Genomic DNA, 21,291 nt, shown 5'->3' with positions numbered 1-21,291 from the left:
TTGGCTGCTTTCCAGTGTAACTCATGGGGCTCCTGCATGAATCGAGAAACCATGCCTACAGCATAGGAGATGTCAGGTCTCGTATGAGTCAGATAAATGAGACTCCCAACAAGTTGGTGGTATAAAGTGCCATCAACAAGTGGAGAAGAACATTGAGCCTCAAGTCTGACTCCAAAAAGGAAGGGAGTCAGAGCAGGCTTACAGTCAGCCACATGAAACCTCGAGAGTAAATCTAGAGCATACTTGGATTGTGTGATGGTGATCCCAGAAGGAGACTGAAGGATCTCAATCCTAAGAAAGTAATGCAACAAGCCCAAGTCAGTCATCAAAAAATTGTCCTCAAGGGCCACTTTGACAGCCTTAATGGTGGGTGAAGAACTTCCTATGATCAGCAAGTCATCAACATACAAAACCAAAAATAGAAGTGAATCACCCTGTTGCAAAATGTACACATTAGGATCAGAATGGCACCGAGTGAACCCAACTGATAGAAGGAAAGAGTCCATCTTGGCATACCAAGCCCGAGGAGCCTGTTTGAGGCCATAGAGAGACTTTCGAAGACGACACACAAGTGAAGAATCTTGAAGGAAGCCCTGTGGCTGCTCTATGTAGATCTCCTCATGAAGGTCACCATGAAGAAAAACACTCTTCACATCCATCTGATGTACTTCCCAACGATTAGCTGCAGCAATGGCAAGAACAATTCGAATGGAATTCATTCGGGCAACTGGCGCAAAAGTCTCAGAGTAGTCAATCCCAGGAACCTGGGAGAATCCTTTGGTGACCAAGTGAGCCTTGTGTTTGTCAACTGACCCATCTGCTGCAAATTTTGTCCAATAGATCCACTTACATCGAACAAGTTTTCTTCCTTTAGGAAGAGGGACAAGATCCCAAGTGTGGTTCCTCATCAAGGAACTATACTCTTCCTGCATAGCTATATCCCACTCAAAAATACCAGAAGCCTCATGAAAGGACTGTGGATCTGACGCAGTAGCAATGAAGACATGTGGAGCATCCTAGAATTGTGAACGAGTTCGCCTGGTGTCTGATGGATCCCCAACCCAATCACCTGCAGACTGCAAGGTCTGTCTAGCCCAAAGTGGGCAAGAAGATGGAGAATCTAGAGGGGAATCATTAACCTCTGAATGATAACTAGGAGAGGAAGGAGGTGAGTTCTCTGAATCACTTTCTGCATTAGTAGTAGAGGTAGAAGACTGTTCAGGTGAATCTGACTCATCAGAAGATCTCTCATGTATTCCAAGTGACTCTAATGTCAAGGTAGAAGAAGTTGGAGAAGTGATAGAAAGTGAGCTTGAAGATCCCTCCTCAAACTGAACACTCCTCTTAATGAATAACTCATGTGTAGTAGGGTGGAGCAACCGATAACCCTTCACACCATCAGGATAACCTACAAATATGCAAGGTCTGCTTTGTGGATCCAAGGCCTTACATTTCTCTGTAGGAATGTGGGCCCATGCAGGGGAGCCAAAAACTCGAAAGTGCTTAAGTGATGGTTTTCGACCGCTCCAAGCTTCAAAAGGAGTAACTCCCTTCAAGGCTCGGTGAGGAACACAGTTTTGGATATAACAAGCATAGTTAATAGCTTCTGCCCAATACTGTGGTGCAAGAGATCTAGAGTGAATCATATAGTTTGCCATTTCCTTCAAGGATCTATTCTTCCATTTTGCAACACCATTTTACTAAGGATTGTATGGAATTGAGTGCTGTAAATCAATCCCCTCTGAAGTGAAAAATCTTTCAAACCGATGGTTGACATACTCACCACCATTGTCTGTGCGCAAAACCTTGATGGCTTTCCCAGATTGCTTTTCTACAAAATTTTTGAAGTCTTGAAAATGATCAAATACCTTTGACTTCTGTTTGAGAAAGTACACCCATGTATATCGAGAAAGGTCATCAATGAATGTGAGGACATATCGAGCCCTGCTGAAAGAAGGATGTTGAAATGGACCAGCCAAATCACTGTGAACTAACTCTAGTATCTATGAAGCTCTCCATGCCTTACTTTTGTCAAACTTTTCCTTAGGATTCTTACCAAGAATGCAACCTTGGCAAACACCTCTTGAGAATTGAACCAAAGGCAACCCTGTGACCATGCTCTGCTGGTTGAGCTGATGCAAATAGCGAAAGTTAAGATGGCCAAACCGCTCATGCCATAATTTACTCACATCATTAGAGTGAGTGAGTAAAACAGATGAAGGAGGATCAGGAACAAAGTGAGAAAATAGATAGAGCCGTGACTGATGATCTGCTCTCCCAACTGCAACTACAGAATCACTATGCAACTCATGTATCTCCACTGAATCAGGAGTGAACTCAACCTGCTTGCCTAAACCTATGTGAGTGATTTGGTATATTGATAGGAGATTAGTTGATAATGAGGGTACACAAAGAACATCATGGAATGTGCCATCCCCCACATCAACAGACCCTCTCCCACACACCTCAATAGGAGTGTCATCACCCATCAAAATAGAAGGCATGGTACATGGCTCCAAGGATGCAAGTTCTTCCTTAGATGAAGCCATGTGGTGCGAAGCACCAGAATCAAGAACCCAAGTGGATGGTGAGGAAGCGACTGCAACAAGAGCTTTGCCCTTTCCTTTCCCTTTGTTGTTTTCTTTTGCCTTGTTAGACTCTTCATTAGAACTTTGTTTGATAGACTCAAGAACACTAATATTATTCTTCTCAAGAATGTATGTCAAGTGATCAATTTGTTTCTTCAAACATTTATGTTCATCATGATCGGGTCTTTTACAATAGACACATTTAACCTTTTCTTTCTTAGGCTTATTGTCCTTAGAGGATGAGGTATCAATAGTTGCTTTTGAAGCAATTGGTATCTGATCCTTCTTTTCCTCACTATTATTTTGTTTCTCATCCTTACTATTGTTGTTACTGCTTTATCCTTTTTGTTCTTTTGTGCCTTGGTTGGTTGCTAAGGCATGTGACTTAGAGGACTTAAGAGTGCCCATCTGGATTAGCTTGTCCTATTCTCGAGTGAGATTGACAGCAAAATCATCTAGAGATGGCATGGTGAATTGAGTACCAAGCGCACCCTTAGTAGCATAGAAGGTAGAGACAAACACAGAATATTCTGAACTTAGCTTAGAGAGAATACTGAGAATCAGTTGTTCATCTTTCTTTTCAATTCCACATTATTTTAATTGCATCCTTAGTGATTTCAATTTGGTGAAGAAATCTTGGATTGTGTTGAAATTGCCTGGACTCAAATTAATTAATTCATTTTCCAACATATGACCCCTCATTGAATCTTGTGTGCCAAATAATGTTTCTAGCTTTGTCCATACTTCATTTGGTGTATCCAAAGACTCAATGTGAAATAGCAAGTCAGGAGAAATAGACAAACACAATGTTCCATATGCCTCATCACATTTGTTAAACCACTTAGGCTTGTCTTCATCTTTAGCAGGTTCAGTTTCAAGTCCCATAGTTATCCTATTTAATCCAGCTTTCCTTAAGTGAATTATCATGTGTGATTTCCACTCAAAGTAATTTTATGGAGTTAGGATGGGCATATTTGTTTGATCCATGATGAAGGAATGCAAAGAAATGCTAAAAAGAAGAGAACCCAGCCATGGCAATGCCCCCCCCCCCCCCCCCCCCCCCCCCCCTCCCCAAAGAAATATGATTTGGCACTTTATTTTAGTGCATTTACAACTACCACTAGAAAGAGATACTTAGTGGTCTTGATTTCAATGCATTACAACCCCTCATGAAGAGAATATGTTAAAAGTAAAAGTTGGGCACAATAATCAAGGAAAAAATAGCACCACTGCGATCTACTCGAAAAATCATGCACTTTCAAAAAAAGAATCGCCTCGATACGAGGTCGTATGAGAAAGTTATGATCCTTCGAAGTTTCCAAAACGAGAACTGTGCACAGTCACGGTTGAGAATCTGCAATTTCTGAAGAATTCATGCATGAAAATAAAAAAATAACTCCACTAGTGGATAGAGCACAAAAAAATAGCCAAGTTCATAACAAGAATCATCAAAATTAGAGTCTGTATGAGCAAGAACAAGGCATTTGAAAACTGCATTCAAATCTGCAGCTGCCAACGGAGAGGGGTATGGTTGTAGCTTTGCATGCTCGATTTTGAAAAATATATAGCTTGCATGCAAAATCTAAAAGATACCCAGATGGTTTTTCGGGGCTGCGAACAAAACTCAAAAAGCGTTTTTCTTGCTGATGAACAGATAATGTTGCTGTAGTGTAAATCAGATGCCTTTAACAGTAAAAAAAATGGCTCCAAAAATCAGAAAATGACCCCAACAACCAAAATATGACATGCAAATGCTGGATCAACTTCTTAAGTCCATAAATGGCATGTTGGAACCTGCAAAACTGATTGAAAACTCCAAATATGCAAGTTGGTTGTTAGATTTGAGATTGAAACCCTAAAGAAAAACTGTTTTTGTCAAAACTTTTTTGATTCTCAGGATCATCCAAAGATGCAAGAGAAGAGCATACTTCATTTTTCAAAAAACTACAATAAAGTTTATTTGCCCCCCCCCGAATCTCTCAAATAAGAAAACTAAAATCTACTCTTGCACATAGAAAAGCTCTGATATCATGTTAGAATCTGAAAAGATTAATAACCCAGAAAACTAGTGCAAAGAGTAAATATCTAAACTATGAATGCAAATGATACAAAATCAAAATAGCATCATAGAGTTAGTCTCCAAGAGAGTAATGCAAATGCTGGAAGCAAAATAGCATTAAGAGGATGCAAAAATAAGAGATGCAAATACAAGCCAGGTAGCATGCTTATATAGGCTAGGAAGAGGGAGGAGGTGTCAACACCAACCAATGAGGAGCAACCATCTATTGGACTAAAGATAGCAAGGTATCTTCCCAAGATAGCTAATGGATGCTCACATGTAGGAAGGTGACACCTCACAACCATTCACCTAATAAGACATGCTTTATTAACCTAAGCGAGATTATTAAAAAGTGCAGGAAAAACCTAGCAAAATAGGAAAAATAAAAAACTACACTAACACTTAATTAGTGTATCCATCCTTTGCAACCTCAAGTAGATTATCAATTCACTATAATATCACTATCTTAATTGATCCTTGTACTTATTTTACATATCATAATTCAACCTTTCCTCTAGGTGTTATTGTTACCTCATTTGATCAAATCCTCTTCATCAATCAAACAAATGATAGTACTCAAATCATCTAAGCAGTTGTCTTACTAGCAAATAGTAGGTTTGACATCATTGACAAAACAATGATTGAAACACATATTCATACTTGTATTAATCTTTTTTCAACAATCTTCCTCTTTGGCATTGATGGCAAACCAAACTTAATCAGTACAACCAACAAAAATACCAAAAAGAAAATATTTCCTTGTATTGAAATCTCTGCCCTATCAACAACTTTCATCTTTTGAATAGGTTACAAAAAATCTGTTATTATCAATAGACAATCAATAAACTCCTTCTCATGACTCCCTCTAGATCACTTCTTATATCTTCCTTGACATTATCTCCCTCTTGACTAGGTATTCCATGTTTTCTTCTATATCTTCTTTCTCCCTTTCTTTATGCTTTTCTCCCTTAGTTTCTCCCTCACTAGGATTTCTTCCTCTTTGAAAATAATGCCAAAGACCTGTCATCTTAATATGTAGATATGAACATTTTTAGTTTCTCCCTTGGTCACCTAGCTTGTAACTAATTTGTAGCTTCAGCTCTTTGATAACTTTAGGTAGCTCGTAAAGTAAGATCCACTGCATCAATGTGTAACATATGTCAATCATCTTCTTTGATGTAGGACATTTCACATTCTTCTTAAATAGCCTTTGATAGGGGTATCACCCCTAGTTTACCTCTTAAATACTCATGAGCATCCTTAGGTAATGCTTTTGTGAAGATATCAACTATTTGCTCTTTTGTGTTAACATATTCCATCTTTACCTCTTTAGCTTGAACTAACTCTCTCAAGTAATGATACTTGATTGCAATATGCTTAATCTTTGTATGCATCACATGATTTTTTGATATATTTTTAGCACTTGTATTATCACAATAAAGTATCACAGGGTTAGTGATTTCCTCCTTCATACCTTTGAGTAGTTGTTTGATCCATACAATGTTTGTACAATTTACTGCAACAACAACATATTCAAATTTAGCAATAGATTGAGATATGCAATTTTGGTTCTTAGTCCATGTAACTAGCCTTTTGCCTAAGAAAAATGCTCCTCCACTAGTGTTTTTTCTATCATCAATATTTCCAGCCTAATCAGCATCAATGTAGGCTCTTAATTCAAATTTCTCATTTTTCTTATAGTATAGACCATAGTCTTCTGTTCCTTTTAGATATCTCATTATTATCTTAACAACCATCAAATGATTCTCCCTAGGATTAGCAGAGAATCTTACAACTATCCCAATAGATAATGCAATATCAGGTTTGATGTGCACTACATATTGTAATTTGTCAATCATGGACTTGTACGATGTTTGATTTACCTCAGTTGAATCATCATTCTTTGACAATTTATGTCCTATCACCATAGGTGTGCTTACTGACTTGGAATCTTCCAGTCCAAAAAAATTCAGTATCTCCTTTACATATTTTGACTAGGTGATGTATATACCATATTTCATCTAATGTATTTGCAAACCCACAAAGAACTTGATCTATCCAAACATAGACATTTCAAATTCTTTCTTCATTTCATTTGCAAAAGCCTTACATAAAGTATCTTGACTTCTAAATATGATATCATCAACAAAAAATTCAGATAGTAAAATACCTTTTCCTTTCTCTATGTTCAAGTACATATTGTTGTTATCATCAATCCTCTCAAATCCAATCTTCACAAAATAATTATGAAGCCTTTCGTACCATGCTCTTGGTGCTTGCTTCAAACCATATAAAGCTTTGTGTAGTTTACATACCATGTTTTTGTTGTTAGCATCAACAAATCCTTCTAGATATTCTATATAAACCTCTTCCTCCAATATACCATTTAGAAAGGCAAACTTAACATCCATTTCATAAACTTTGAAAGCTTTGTATGCAGAGTAAGCAAGTAGAGTTTTTAATCCTTCCAATCTTGCAACAGGAGTGAATGTTTCTCCATAGTCTATCCCTTATTCTTGTGCATATCCTTTAGAAACTAATCTTGCCTTGTTTCTTGTGACTTCACCATTTTCATCTAACTTGTTTCTGTTCACCCACTTGGTACCAATCACATTTTAATCTTTTAGTCTAGGAACTAGAGTCCATGTCTTATTTTTCTCAATTTGTTCAATCTCTTCTTTCATGGCTTTACTCCAGTCCACATCTTCTAAGACATCTTTCACTATTTTAGGTTCATGCATGCTAAGAAAACATGTATTGTTTCTCAAATTATTCCTTGTCATTGGTCTTGCATTTTTATCTCCAATGATTTGTGCAATAGGATGATGTCTCTTGACATACTTAGATAATCTTGGTTATGCTTTGTTTTCCTCATTTGATCTCTCAACTTCTAAATCACAATGTACATCTCTATCAGGTAGTTCAATATCTCTTTCATGTACACTAATCTTAGAATTAGAATGTAACTCAACTTCATTCTGTAACTCAACACCTGAATGTAGCTCAGTTCCTAAATACAATTGCACATTCATGGTATGTGACTCGGTAGTCACTGAAACTTGCTATTGATTTGCAACTTGACTTGCAACATCTTGATCAATAGGCATACCCTCATAAAAATATACAAATGATTTGTATTATTCTGGTTCCTTCATAGGTTTAGCCTCATGTACTTTTGTATATTCATCAAATTTCACATTTGTACTTTTCACAACTTTGTTAGTGTTAGTATTTAAACACTTATAAGCTTTACTTCTTGTGGAATAACCAAGGAATACACCTTCTTTAATTTTTGTATCTAATTTACCATTCCAAAAATTCTTGAGAATATAACACTTGCTTCTAAATACTTTAAAATATTTTACATTGGGTAAGTATCCATACCATAGTTTAAAAGGTGTTGAAGGAGTACCTTTCTTGACTTGCACATGGTTCAAGGTATATACAGTTGTACTTATGACTTCTCTCTAGTATTTCAAAGCAACATTTTTCTCCATCACGAGTGTCCTAGCACAGTCCATTACAGATCTATTCCTCCTTTCAACAATTTCATTTTATGGAGGGATCCTAGGAGCATGTGTCTATCTTTTGATTCCTTTGTCATTACAAAACATCTCAAACTCATTTGATGTAAATTCTCCTCCTCTGTCAAATCTTAGACATTTTAGACTTTTACTTGTTTCCTTCTCAACTCTTTCTAAGTACCACTTAAACATTTGGAAAGCATCAAATATTTGTTTTAGAAACATAATTGTCATCATTCTAGAATAATCATCAAAAAATAGCATAATGTATTTATTTCTTTTGTAGCTTTGCACATCAATTGGTCCTCACAAGTTAGTATGAACAATCTCTAATATTCCTTTAGAGGTATGAGTCTAACTCTTAAAACTTGACTTTGTCATTTTGCCTAACTGACATTATTTATAAATTACATTGTCGGGTTTCTTCAACTTAGGCAAACCTCTGACTCTTCTCATGTTACTGATACTAACCAAGTTATCAAAATTAACATGACATAACCTCTTGTGCCATAGCCACACATCATCAAATTCTACAACTAAACAAGTAACATCCTTTATATCAAGGTAGAATAGATTACCTCTAGTTTGATCACCTTTACCAATATTTTTTCCATCAATATCATATATCTTAGCAAACTTGTTCTCAAACTCAACCTTACAACCTGAATTATTCAGTTGTGACATACTCAACAAATTATAGTTAAGTCCTTCAACATAATAAGCTTTGTAACATAAAATATTTTCTATGAGTTTGATAGAACCTTTTCCTTTTATCAAATAGGGTACATCATTACCAAACCTTACACTATTTTCATCATAATAATTCAAGGTAATGAACTTACTTTTGTCTCCAGTCATGTGATGTAAACATCCACTATCAATCATCCATCTGTTATTCTTGTTCACACAAGACACTAGTGCAGTTGCCTCATCCTCTTCAAATTCATCCTTCATTACAACATACACCACTTCATCATCATGATTGTCAGATCCATATGTAGTTTCCTCTTCAACAATGTAGCAAGACTTCTTGTCTTTGTCTTTGTAATATTTGTTTTTCTCATCTCTTCTACTCTTGTACTTGTCTCCACCTCTATAATTCTTCTTCTCTAAACATCTAGCAACAATATGACCAAGCTCATTACAATTAAAACACATGATGTGTAACTTACCTTTGAACTTGCCTTTACCTTTGTGAAATCTCCTTGCTAGTAGTGCTTCAAGTTGTTCTACATCCTCCTCATCTGTATGACTATCACTGGACACACATTTGACCTTTTTCTTCTTCTTCTCATTAGGTTCCTTCAATGACAACTTAGCTTTGAAAGTAAATTCAACATTGTCAAATTTGAAATTATCAAAATTAGATAGCTCAAAAGTAGTGAGCCTACCTACCAGACCTTCAAGAGTCAAGTTAGAACCTGGTACACATCTCAGTTCTTGTATTGCAAAAAATCTAATAGCATAAATGGGCAACAAAGTTCTCAAAAATTTTCTTAGTACAATCCTGCCATCTATTTTGCTAGAAGATCCCCTTATAGCATTAACAACATCCTTTATCCTAGAGCAATATTGAACAACATTTTCACCTTCTTGCATTCTCATATCATCGAACCTCTAAGGCTTTTAGATTTGGCTCTCAACACATTTGTATCATCTCCATAGATGGTGTGAAGAGCATCCCACATTTTTTGTGCACTATCACAACCTTTGATATCATCAAACTCGGCATAACTTAGGGCAAAGACAATCTCCAACATTGCCTGGTTGTGTTCTTTCTTCTTTTTTAGATCTTCAACAGTTAGGACTCCAGCACGATCAACATGCTCAACAATAATGGTAGATTGTACATGATCTCTAAAGTCTCTTAGGTGTAGCTTTATTGTTTTCCATGTAGGAAAGTTATCTCTAATAAGCTTGGGTACCTCTCTTTTTGACATCTTAATCTTCTTGCTTCTAGTACCTTCAAACTAGTCCTTTTAAGAAGATGGCTCTAATACCAATTGTTGGAATTCTTTAGAATAACTGAGAGAGGGGGTGAATCAATTATCTAAGTTCCATATGTACAAATAAAATTTTTCACATCTTAGTGAACCCATATCCATAAAACATATTCATCATGCATGCATCCATTAGATCATACAACCACTTAAATTTGTAGGTTACTGTCAAATCAACTTTGTAGAAATGTAAGCATGAAACATAACAGAATCAATAACACATTTGACACAATGATTTAACGTGGAAACCCAATTTGGGAAAAACCACCAGTAACATGCTACTCATTCTCACTCTTCTAAAGTGATGCCCTGTGAAAGGCCAACCCTATTAAAGGTTACAATGCACACTATTAAATGTGACCTAGTTAAAAGATTTCAATCACCCTATTAGGAGTGAGCCTTGTTAGAGGACTTTAGATCATTCACTTGGAATGTCACCTGATTAAAGGATTTACAAATGATTGTTACGTCAACCTTAATCCAAAGGATTTACCCTAGACTGGTACAATGATTAGAAAGTAATAGTAAGGCTTAATTTGATAACAACTCAAAACACATTTGCAGATTACAGATCTCTATTTTCAGTCCTCCATTCTACTTGGCTTTCGCACACTTAAGCTCTAATAGCTTGTTCACCCTGTAACCTTCTTTCTTTGCTTACCAATAACAATCTCTTCTCTTAGGTCACTGAATGAAGCAACACCCTAGACTCCTTGTCTTCCTTAGGTTCTTGCACATGACAACCTTTGCTTCTGACCAGTCATCTCTATAAATAGAAAATTAAGATCTTTTATTGTTTAACCTCCATCATCCAATTTAGGGTTAGGTTGGATTAGGTAGGATTCAATGAATCTACCCATCTTTGTAGTTTATTCCCTTCTAGAAACTTCTCCTTCAATCTTTTTTGAATTCACCTCAAAATAGTTCATCTTGAATTCTATGCCACCAGCTCATCAAGCTTATCTTCCACACGATTCACACAATCTAAGAAATCAAATTTGTTGGCTCAAATTCATTGAATTCACGATCTTTTTTATAATGCTAACACTTGGCATTAACTTGCTTCTGATGCTTGACACATATTGTGTTGCTTGACATCCACTATAAAAACACTCAGCATGAACTAAAGTTTACTGGTGCTAGACATCAACTAAAATTTACTTGGCTTACATTGTTGCACTTAACATACACTAAAATTTGACTTTGCTCAGCACCAGCTAATTTTCTACTTGGCTTACACTAACTTTTCTCGACACCTATTGTGCAAATTGTTAAGCTTGGTAGATATAATCCATTTAACTTGTTCTTCTAAACTTAATCAGTGTATCCATCCTTCGCAACCTTAAGTAGATTATAAATGCACTATGATATCACTATCTTAACTGATCCTTGTACTTCTTTTACATATCATTACTCAACCTTTCCTCTAGGTGTTATTGTTACCTCATTTGATCAAATCCTCTTCATCAATCAAACAAATGATAGTACTCAAATCATCTAAGCAATTTTCTTGCTAGCAAGTAGTATGTTTGACATCAGTGACAAAACAATGATTGAAACACATATTCATACTTGTATCAATTTGTTTTCAATATAACGATCTATTTTTCTCTCTCCTTCTTACATTGTCTCTTGATGAGTTAATTTTGTTGTGTTAACTCAACAAGGTTGCATGGTAGTCAGGTGAGTCATTGGCCCTAGTTATCATCCTCCCTTGTGTCACATGCCAATGGGATTTGAACCATGATGACAAGAACAACAACACCACCACTTAAATGTAAGAACATTCCACTTAACGAAATTGCACGGAATGCTTCACTTGAAATCTTTCTAAGTAAATTTATGATTAAAATAGTTTTGCTCAAAACTTATGTGATAGCTTCACCCCTCTTTTGTGGTAAATTTAATGAAAAATCAACTTCAACTCTAAATTTCTCTAATCAGGAGTAGTTTCATGAGAAAACAAAACTTCCTTTTTATGGATCTTTGAATTTATAATCCCTTTTTAAAATATTTTGATTAATCTTATTGTGATTTAAAAATAATACAATCGAGTTACTATCATGAAACATGAGGTTGATTATGCATATATACATATGTACCTAATACATATTCATATGCATATGCATATACATATAAATTTGCAAAAAAATACATCCAAAAATATTATTAAAAGTGTAAAAGTTATAAACATAAATTACTTAAAGTGTTTTTTTACCTCATTTCAATATTATAAAACAGGTGATTGAAATAGTGCAAGAATATTTCCATAAAATAGGATTATAGGATGACTAAGTTGTTCGAAGGTCTTAAAGTGCCCCTTATTTATGGGTTTATAAAGGACATTCTTTCCTAAATGCATTGAAGACTCAAATGCTTGGATGCTTGTGGATGGATTTTTATACAAAGATCTTCTTCCTTAATGGGGGACTCCTTTACATGGCCTTTGATGATGTAAAGTCACATGATCCATGGATATTATCAACTTGAAAATGCCTTGGAATGATTGATATCTACTCTAGAATACTTGAGATGCAAATTTGTAGGAGAGAGATTGAATTCCTTTTGATATGTTCATCTAAATGAGGATAGGTAGGTTTCTTATACACCTCTCACAAAACATTTTAGAGATAAAAAATTGAAGAGAGTCAATGGAAACTTGGATTTATTGCATAACCATTTAGACCAACATTTGGTTCAAATCTCAAAGGATTTATGGGGTAACAGGGCAATCCGATCAACCTATTCCCCACCAAAAACAAATGAATTTTAACTCCAAGGTCCTTATTAAGGAGCATATAATAGAATTAAAAAAATTAGAGATGAAATATTATAAAATAATGTATGAGCCTATACATGCTAAAATAGGGCCACACTAAATGAAAATTACAAAGTGATGCAACTTTAGGATGATACATTTATAATGCAAGATTTTCTAGGCCAAATTTTTTAAATTTTGCTCCTTTTTAGACCTCCAATTTTGAACACTTAAGTTGTTCAATTTATTTTATTTGAATCTATATCTCCATTTTATGTTAAGCTTTAGATTTAATTTCATTTTTAGGATTTTAAGACAGATCTTCTTCAAAGGGGAGAACAAATTTGCTATTTATCAAGCCACAACTAGTATTTAAATATATTAAATTATAAAGGCATGAAATATTTTGTAAGGTGTGCATTGGAACTAATAATTTCATAAAAAAGTCACAAACTCCTTAGATGTATTGTTTAAACTAAAAGAGTTCTTGGACTTTTTCAAGTTGTCCAAGTTAAGGGAACTAAAAGTCCCAAATATCACCAAATTATCTTACATTGTTTTTAGAAAGTCAATAATGTTTAGGAAGGTGATGAAAAATGGTTTCCTATGATATTGAATAATTTTATTCCACCAAATAGAAGAAGTTACAAAACTAAAAATATGCTACAAAGAATAATTCTTCCAAATAAAGATATACAAGCTCATGAGAGGGCCTTCATGATTGATTACAATGAGAATGATACATAATACAAAAGAGGACGAAAAGTAGAATTTTATTCAACCATCCCATCTTCGAACACCTATTATTCATAGCAACACGAGTAATGTGGTGAAAAACATTTTTTTCTTCTATTATTCTTGTTGGTGTAAATACGTACTTTACTATTTACACTTACTTAAGTTTACTTAGGTTAATGCATTATTTAATTATTTTGCATTATTTTATTATTTTTATTTGTGAGACACTTAGGAGTTTGCACACCTTTTGAGTTGTCATGTAGACAACACAGGAGTACACAACTCTATTTTAGCACACGGTGTCTACAACACTGTTTTGCATGTCACACCCTTGTAGGCTTATCCTCTCATCACCACACTTACTTCCGTGCTTAATGGAGGATAACCCATATTTGGTGGACATGTGCTTGGTTGTATGACACATCATGATGCTAACTTCTATGCATTCTAGAAGCTCTCCTAAGACTTTTATATTCAGGCACTCCTAGTGTACTTTAATGAACCATTTATTGAATACATTGTTATTATGATCATACTCTCTCTCTCTTTGGTCTATTGTGTGCTTGTGTTTGAGTTCTTAGTTCCTAGGTGAATTTTTCCCTTAGGCAAATTCTTACAATTCTTGTCCGAACACAACTCTTATTACCCGCTCCATTTATAAACAAGTCCTTCATGTCTTGTGATCCAAAAGACCCAATCCACCTTTATAAGTTGTATACAATCTAACCAAGATGAGGATCGAAAACCCAATTTTCGACCTCAACTAGTTCATAGATGTCAAATCATTTTAAGTCTTCATATCCTTTTAGAGAGAATCCAATAAGAGACACAATAAATACAATAAGCTAATAATATTTGATTTACCACTTGTATCTTGAAACCTAATGATAAAAGTTATTTTTGAAATTATGTGTACACACAAACATACATAAACCAATTCTAAATATTGTATAGATTGACCCCAATCCAAATGACATGCATTGGGTAATTTACCAATGCCTAATTTTCTTATATCCTTTAGGAATTCAAATAGAACTATATCTTATTAGACCATTAAAAATTATATTTTTTAACGAGCCTTCTTAGATCATGGAATAGAGAAACAAAAATTTAGAACTTCCAAAACATTCATGATCTTTTGGCATTCTTAAGCTCTCTCATCCTGATAATGGATTGTTGAGTATGATCAGAAAAGTTGATGAAAAAATACACGCACAACCTTATCTAGAAGCATAAGTATAAAAATGTATCATCATCAACAAAATATGAGTTAGGAACTTTTGTGGGGATAATTATATGCTATTAATTGTATTTTTATAGGATATGATTAAAAAAATCCACAACAAGAACATGAAACAACAAATATAAAGGGAAAGCTTGCTTCATAGATCATTGTACAAGGAATGAATTGTTCAATGAATTATTGTTCACCTAATTGAGCATTTACATATTTAATAATACTTGAAAAAATTTACATATTTTGGGACAAAAAACCAACCACCATAATATTTTTGATAATAAATTCTATCTAATACTATCTAGTGTTTTTAAAAATCTATCTTAATCACTATAACATTCTACTTTGATTGTTGTGCTAATTCACTTGTTTCCAAAGCCAATATTAAATTATCAAGAATTAATCTTCCATATAGGAAGATAATGTTTAACTATTCCTTTTATCACCAGTTCAACCCTTGCAACTAAAGATTTAAAAACATCTTATAAGAAGTGTTTAGCAATGTAGTAGGACACCATCAAGAAATAGACTTTGCAATCCTTTATTTTGGAAGAATCTTGGTTAAACATTCATTAACATTTGGCACTAATGAACCTTATGTCATAACTTTTGAGTAAATAAGATAAAATATTCATTACTATGCTACGATAATGTTTGGAAAAGTTCAAGTAACAACCCATTAATCCCTAGACTTGTCTTACAAGTTATAGAAACATGCCATACTCCAACTCTTTCATAAAAAGATCTTTAACCAAGAAATCAACTATATCCATGATCCACCTTCCAAGATATGACTTATTTCATGTGGTCTTCCAAGACTAATTATTTTTCTATCGAGAATCCTCTTTAAGAAAACTTCTCATGAGAATCTCAGAATACACATCCAATTTATTTTAGATTCATATGAATCTATTAAACCTCATATTGTATTACTCCAATATACTCCTTTCTATATTTATTGATTACATAACTGAAAGAGTACTTTAACCTTTGTTTTGAGTAATAAAAGTCCTAGGATAAAGTATTTTATAAATTAAAACCTATTTATAACCCATCTCACTAGAGGCATTGGTAGGAAAGATTTGGGTGTAAAAAAACCTCATGTCTAGCCCAAAAAATAAAAGTTGATGGTCTAAATATTTTACATTCATCCCATCTATATGCAACAGGGTATTCATGTGGAGTTAGTCATCCTCCTTTACATATAAGTACTTAACAAAAATATTTCTACCACTGAATTTTAAATGTTGTGGCTTTACATTCCTCTTGCATCATAAAGATTAATATAACAATATATTATAACTAGTGTTACATTTAAATGGAGTTTAATAAATTGTTGTCTATATGAAAATCCCTTTGCAACAAAAAACCAAAGCTATTCAAACCAGTCAAGCCTTGCATTGCTCCACATAGCTCCTTGACCTACTAGCCTTTAATTCTTTAACTATTTAGGGCCATTAGATGTCCTTGTTCATGTGAGATAACTCACAACTACCAAGAAACTTTCTATTATTGTTACTATCACTCAAATGCCTTGTAAAAAGCTTTCCCTAACACAATTCTACATTTGTACCTAGGATTAAGGACACACAACCAAATGTATGCATACAACCCAAGCCAATATACCAATTTATCTTGTCAAAGTAACGCTGAAGTGTACAACAATCAAACTAGAAACAAATTCTATTTCCATTCAATACCTAGTAAGTTTCAATTCAATGTTGTTAGTGATCTACATTATCCTATAAATATGTGAAGTTATGCTGCTAAGATCATTTAGTAAAAGGTTTATCATAAAGCACAATAACATATTCTATCCATTTTAAGTGAACCAAATATTGAAAATTTGATAGAACACACTAATGTCAAGAGGAACTATCAAAATCTTACAAAGCAGCCCCACACCTCTATACACCCCTTGATTTAAGGTAAATCACAAGGGACTTCTAGAAGTATTATACTACATAAACCATATTATCTTGATTTTTTCTAATGCACACAATGACTTCTATTGATCACTAAATTGTTATTATAAAGAGTAGTAGAAACATGTACACCAATGCTATAAAAGATACATGCTTAACTTTTCTTACTTGCTCAACACATATTCCTTATCCCTCTTCTCAAATGGCAAAAAAATCATACCACAAGTATCTAGTATCTAGTTAGTAATAAGTAAACTAGAGTAAATCTATAATTGCGTTTCTAAGAAGAAACCTAAATTCAACCATGAACAATATCCAAATATCTAAGTTAAGAACATGAAATTTGGCAATATTATGTTATTGTTAGAAGATAATAGAGTTGTTCATCCTTAACCATGTAGTTTTTAAAACAAAAATTAGTGCAATCCGACATATTTTTTAAAATAAGGTTTAGTAAGTAATTAGTGTAGAACATGGCTTATATGCTCGATCAACTCCTAAATTTGGCATAAGATTAACACATAGTAATCATACCCCTTCCTCTATATTAACCATCCACTTCATGGAATGCCCAACACCACCTTCATTTTCCAGATTATCAGTACTTGAATTGCCTTCCTTGTATAATGGTTGAAGGTGTATTTTTTAAAGCTTTTGGTTAAGTAAAGATCACTTGTCAACAATGCACTAAGTTTTCAATTTGGCATTAATCCCTTTCTTAATGTATTAATCACAAATTTTTAACCTCCTTCTATTTCTAGTTTTCCACCTTCATTTCCTAGTTGATTAGTAATCCCCTTACTAAGGCCATGAGCCATGGTGTGTTACTTGTTTATAAAATTATATGCTCATCGGGTTTTCTCTTTTTGCAACTTTTATGCCACCTAAGTTGTGAATGCAACACCCTATGCCTTCTTACCCCAAATTGCCTCTCAAGACTCCATAAAAATTAAGGCTGAACCATCCATGTTTTGGAGGCTCCCATCTACACCAACTCTCTTCCACTTATTTTTATTCTCTCCTTCTCCTAAACAGGGATGGATCTTTAGGTCAATCCATTTGCCTCTCATCTTTTCATCTCCGTACATTATCTTAACGTCCACTTTGGGTTGGTCCATTATCCTTCTATTTAAAATTTCTATAAATTGCAACCTCAATTTTGTTGGTTAGTTGTTCGATTACCTTTTTGTTTTCTTTAGATACACATTTGTTTGTTTCCTTCTAGATTTCCCATATAACTATGGAGGGTTCTATTACATACAAGTTGCTCGATAAATAATTCTTGTTTAGGGTGTGCCACCTTTAGAACTTAGTAAAGTGTTTGGGAAGGTTGAGTCCATCCTATTTTTCCACACAACCATTGCAAAAATTGGATGAAGAAATTGTAAAATAATAAGTTATGGTTGGCTATTTCTTCCTCTTGTTCACATAACAAGCATCTACTTAAGCTCTAATAATCCATCCCACTAAACTTTTTTACTGTGAGGATCTTATTTTATAAAGCTATCCAAGAAAATAGGCTTGCTTTAAGGAGGCATTTTTATCCCAACATAAGTTAGTCAACATGTTTGTTTTTGGTCTTAGATGTTTTTTGATTAGAAGGTTATATCAATCATTTGTATTATGTTCCCCAATTTTCGATTGATCCCAAACTAGTCTATATTCACCTCCTTGAAAAAATATGTTTATGTATTCCCCTCCTTCAAAAGTTATGTTTTAACTATTTTGGACATTTGTTAATTCATTCCATTCAATCTCTGGGATGTTGCAGTTGTCTTAGTGTTTCCACTTCTAGCCCTTATGGGAGGGTACTATTACATGTTTACAGTTCTTTGGGATATTGCAGTTCTTTGTTTCTATGTAATCTTGAACAATTTTGCCCATTACTCTTCTGGAAGCATTTTAGAGTTCTCAAAATGGTGAGGGACATAAATCTTTGCAAAAAATCTCCATGAGACCTCCCAAAATCTCGTAGTTCTCCCATCACCTAGACTCCATGTTAGTTTTTTTAGGACAGTTTTTCTAAGTCGAACATGAAAATTTAGACAAGAGACCCTTTAGGAGGAAAAAAATGATCTAAAGATGCTCATAAGGTCATTACCATTTAGATATTTGTTGTTTAAGATCCTTGCCCATTTCAACTTTAGATTTTTATATATTCACTACATTAGTTTGACCCCTAGAACAATACTTTGTTCTTAATACCCAAACCCCATCTTACTTTGGTTTACATATACTATCCCATATCATCAATCAACTTTTTTCCACTTATCCTCCGCTTCCTATTAAAAGAGAGGTTCTTAGACATGACTAAAAATAAATAAATACTTAAAACTTTTATTACCTTTCAAAATCCATTAAATTCATTTCCATTCTATCCATTTTTATTAAACACTATCCTATAACGATATTCCTAGTGTGGTTATAATTTACCTAATTAAAAAAAGTAGGCAAACCTTTCTTACCCTCTTAATTCATTGATTATTGATTACTTTTCCATTCCATCCATTTTTTATCAATAACTACTCTATACTTGAAAAATATACTATTCATTATAAAAATTGAAATAAAAAAAAAAATCTCATGTGGGGTCTCATACTTCAAATAAAAATGGGTTGACCAGAAACTTTTATGTATCAAGACAAAACACCTTTTTCAACTCATTGCTTTCTTCTTATTTATTATTATTATTATTATTTTTATAAGGCATACCCAATCTACAAAAAAAACATTATCCGGCATCATTTTTTTTTTTAATGAATAGTCCCTATTTCAAAATTTCTCCTTTTAGGTTTGTTTTGTCCCATTGGCTGTGTTTTCTTGTTTCCTAGTCGTTGATTGAATTACATTCCCTCCAGTCCTCTTATTTTGTGCTTTACTTCGGTGGAAGGCATGCTCCGTGCCTTTTAGTAGCAAACCAGCTTTCCAACATAGGATAATGTAATGTGTCTCAACTTTATTGGGAACATCTGATGTCCGAATCATAACAGATTCCCCACTCATCATGGCCACCACTGAAGTAGGGGAATTCCACAGACATTTGTACCCGCTACTAGCGTTGTATTATGATTGATTGTGACGTACACGTGTCCACTCTTGCGCAAATTTAAACCAACTGGTGAAATGTTGTTTGTGATGTACGCGGGTCCACTCTTGCGCAAATGGAAACCAACTGGTGAAATGAATAATGAATAAACTGCGTGAACGACCTAAATAAATGGGAGCACGAACAAGAATTACATTTATTCGAGTTTAGAGAGATATGGCAGGACATCAGCGCCCGTTGTTTGTGCTATTCGGAGCATCTCTGACAGATAATAGCTGTTTTCAGCCCGGAGGCTGGGGCGCCAGTTTGACTGATTATTACGCCCGCAAGGTAAGGGCGAAATATATTTCTTATTGCTCTTTGTTTCTTGAATTCCTCGTTACAGAGGTTTTATATGCACGCAAAGACTTTGCTCTTTTATCCCAAACAGGGAACTCCTCAGCAAACGTTTCTTGAATTCCTCGTCACAGAGATTTCATATGCACGCAAAAGTTTTGTTCTTATTCTTCAACAAACGTGCTTGTGGGAATATTCAGCTTTGAGGAAGAGAAATGCAATCTTAAAAATTCATTACTTTATATTTGTCTTGAACACCGCTGATTGCTTTTGAAATATTGAACTTCATAAAGAAAACCAGTCAACAAAGTTAATTGGAAGATTCAGGATTGGAAAAGAAAGGTATTATGCAAATTTAGTTGTGGGAGTAATGAACACAGTTGATTTATTTTAGGAAGACTGATTATTTAGAAAGAATTTTACTCCACTAATTAATTGGAAGATTCAACTTTTGAAAAGGAAGTTATTCTGCAAATTCAATCGTAGGAATGCTGAGCGTCGGATAAAGTTAATAGACAGCAGCAGTGTTACTGATTCTCAATTAGTATTTTATATTTCGTCGTCTTTTTTTCCATCAATAAATTGAGGGAAGTGGGTCCCTTTCCGTTAAATGAAACTTTTTAATAAAATATTAAACATTCCAAGATCGCTTAGCAGTTTAGGCTTTTATTTTTGCAATTATATAAAAAATTTCAATTCTTATTAGTAAGTTTTTTTAACTTTTTTAATTGAATATGTTAAATTTATTTGGTGTAATGCCCCACCCGGAGATTCTTAGAACAAGGATAAATAAAAGTCAAGATATATTTCTTAAAAAAAAGTATGGATGTACATGACAATCAATCATACAAGGATCACAAAGATTGCAACAGAAGACTAAACAAACATCCAAACACCAACGGATCTCCAAACGTCACTACCGACCAAAAATGACAAACCATGGAAGAACGCAAACGATTTTGAATTTAGAACATTCTGAATTCAAAATCCACTGCCAAAAGATTCAAGAACACCGTAGAGGGTAGTCAAATCACCTCTCGAAAACTTTCGGACAAACCAAAAAGTGTCCGTTGTTCGCTC

At 34.2% G+C, this 21,291-nt stretch overlaps 1 protein-coding gene across 1 annotated transcript in view; it reads left to right on the top strand.

Annotated features, from left to right (window-relative positions):
* The first annotated feature begins 20,073 nt into the window (after positions 1-20,073).
* LOC149554258 (GDSL esterase/lipase WDL1-like) overlaps positions 20,074-21,291 on the top strand; it is a 237,739-nt gene continuing 236,521 nt past the window's right edge. Inside the window, exon 1 of the mRNA XM_089789468.1 lies at positions 20,074-20,205. Within this exon, the coding sequence (XP_089645594.1) occupies positions 20,092-20,205 (114 nt within the window). The 5' untranslated portion in view covers positions 20,074-20,091. The remainder of the gene's footprint in view (positions 20,206-21,291) is intronic.

The sequence above is a fragment of the Cupressus sempervirens genome, chromosome 6 (assembly GCF_028749045.1).
Source record: "Cupressus sempervirens isolate cs-2001-9-10 chromosome 6, ASM2874904v1, whole genome shotgun sequence".
NCBI lineage: Eukaryota > Viridiplantae > Streptophyta > Pinopsida > Cupressales > Cupressaceae > Cupressus > Cupressus sempervirens.
The sequence above is the reverse complement of the archived record's forward strand: the minus strand, read 5'-3'. Positions and strand labels throughout refer to the sequence as shown.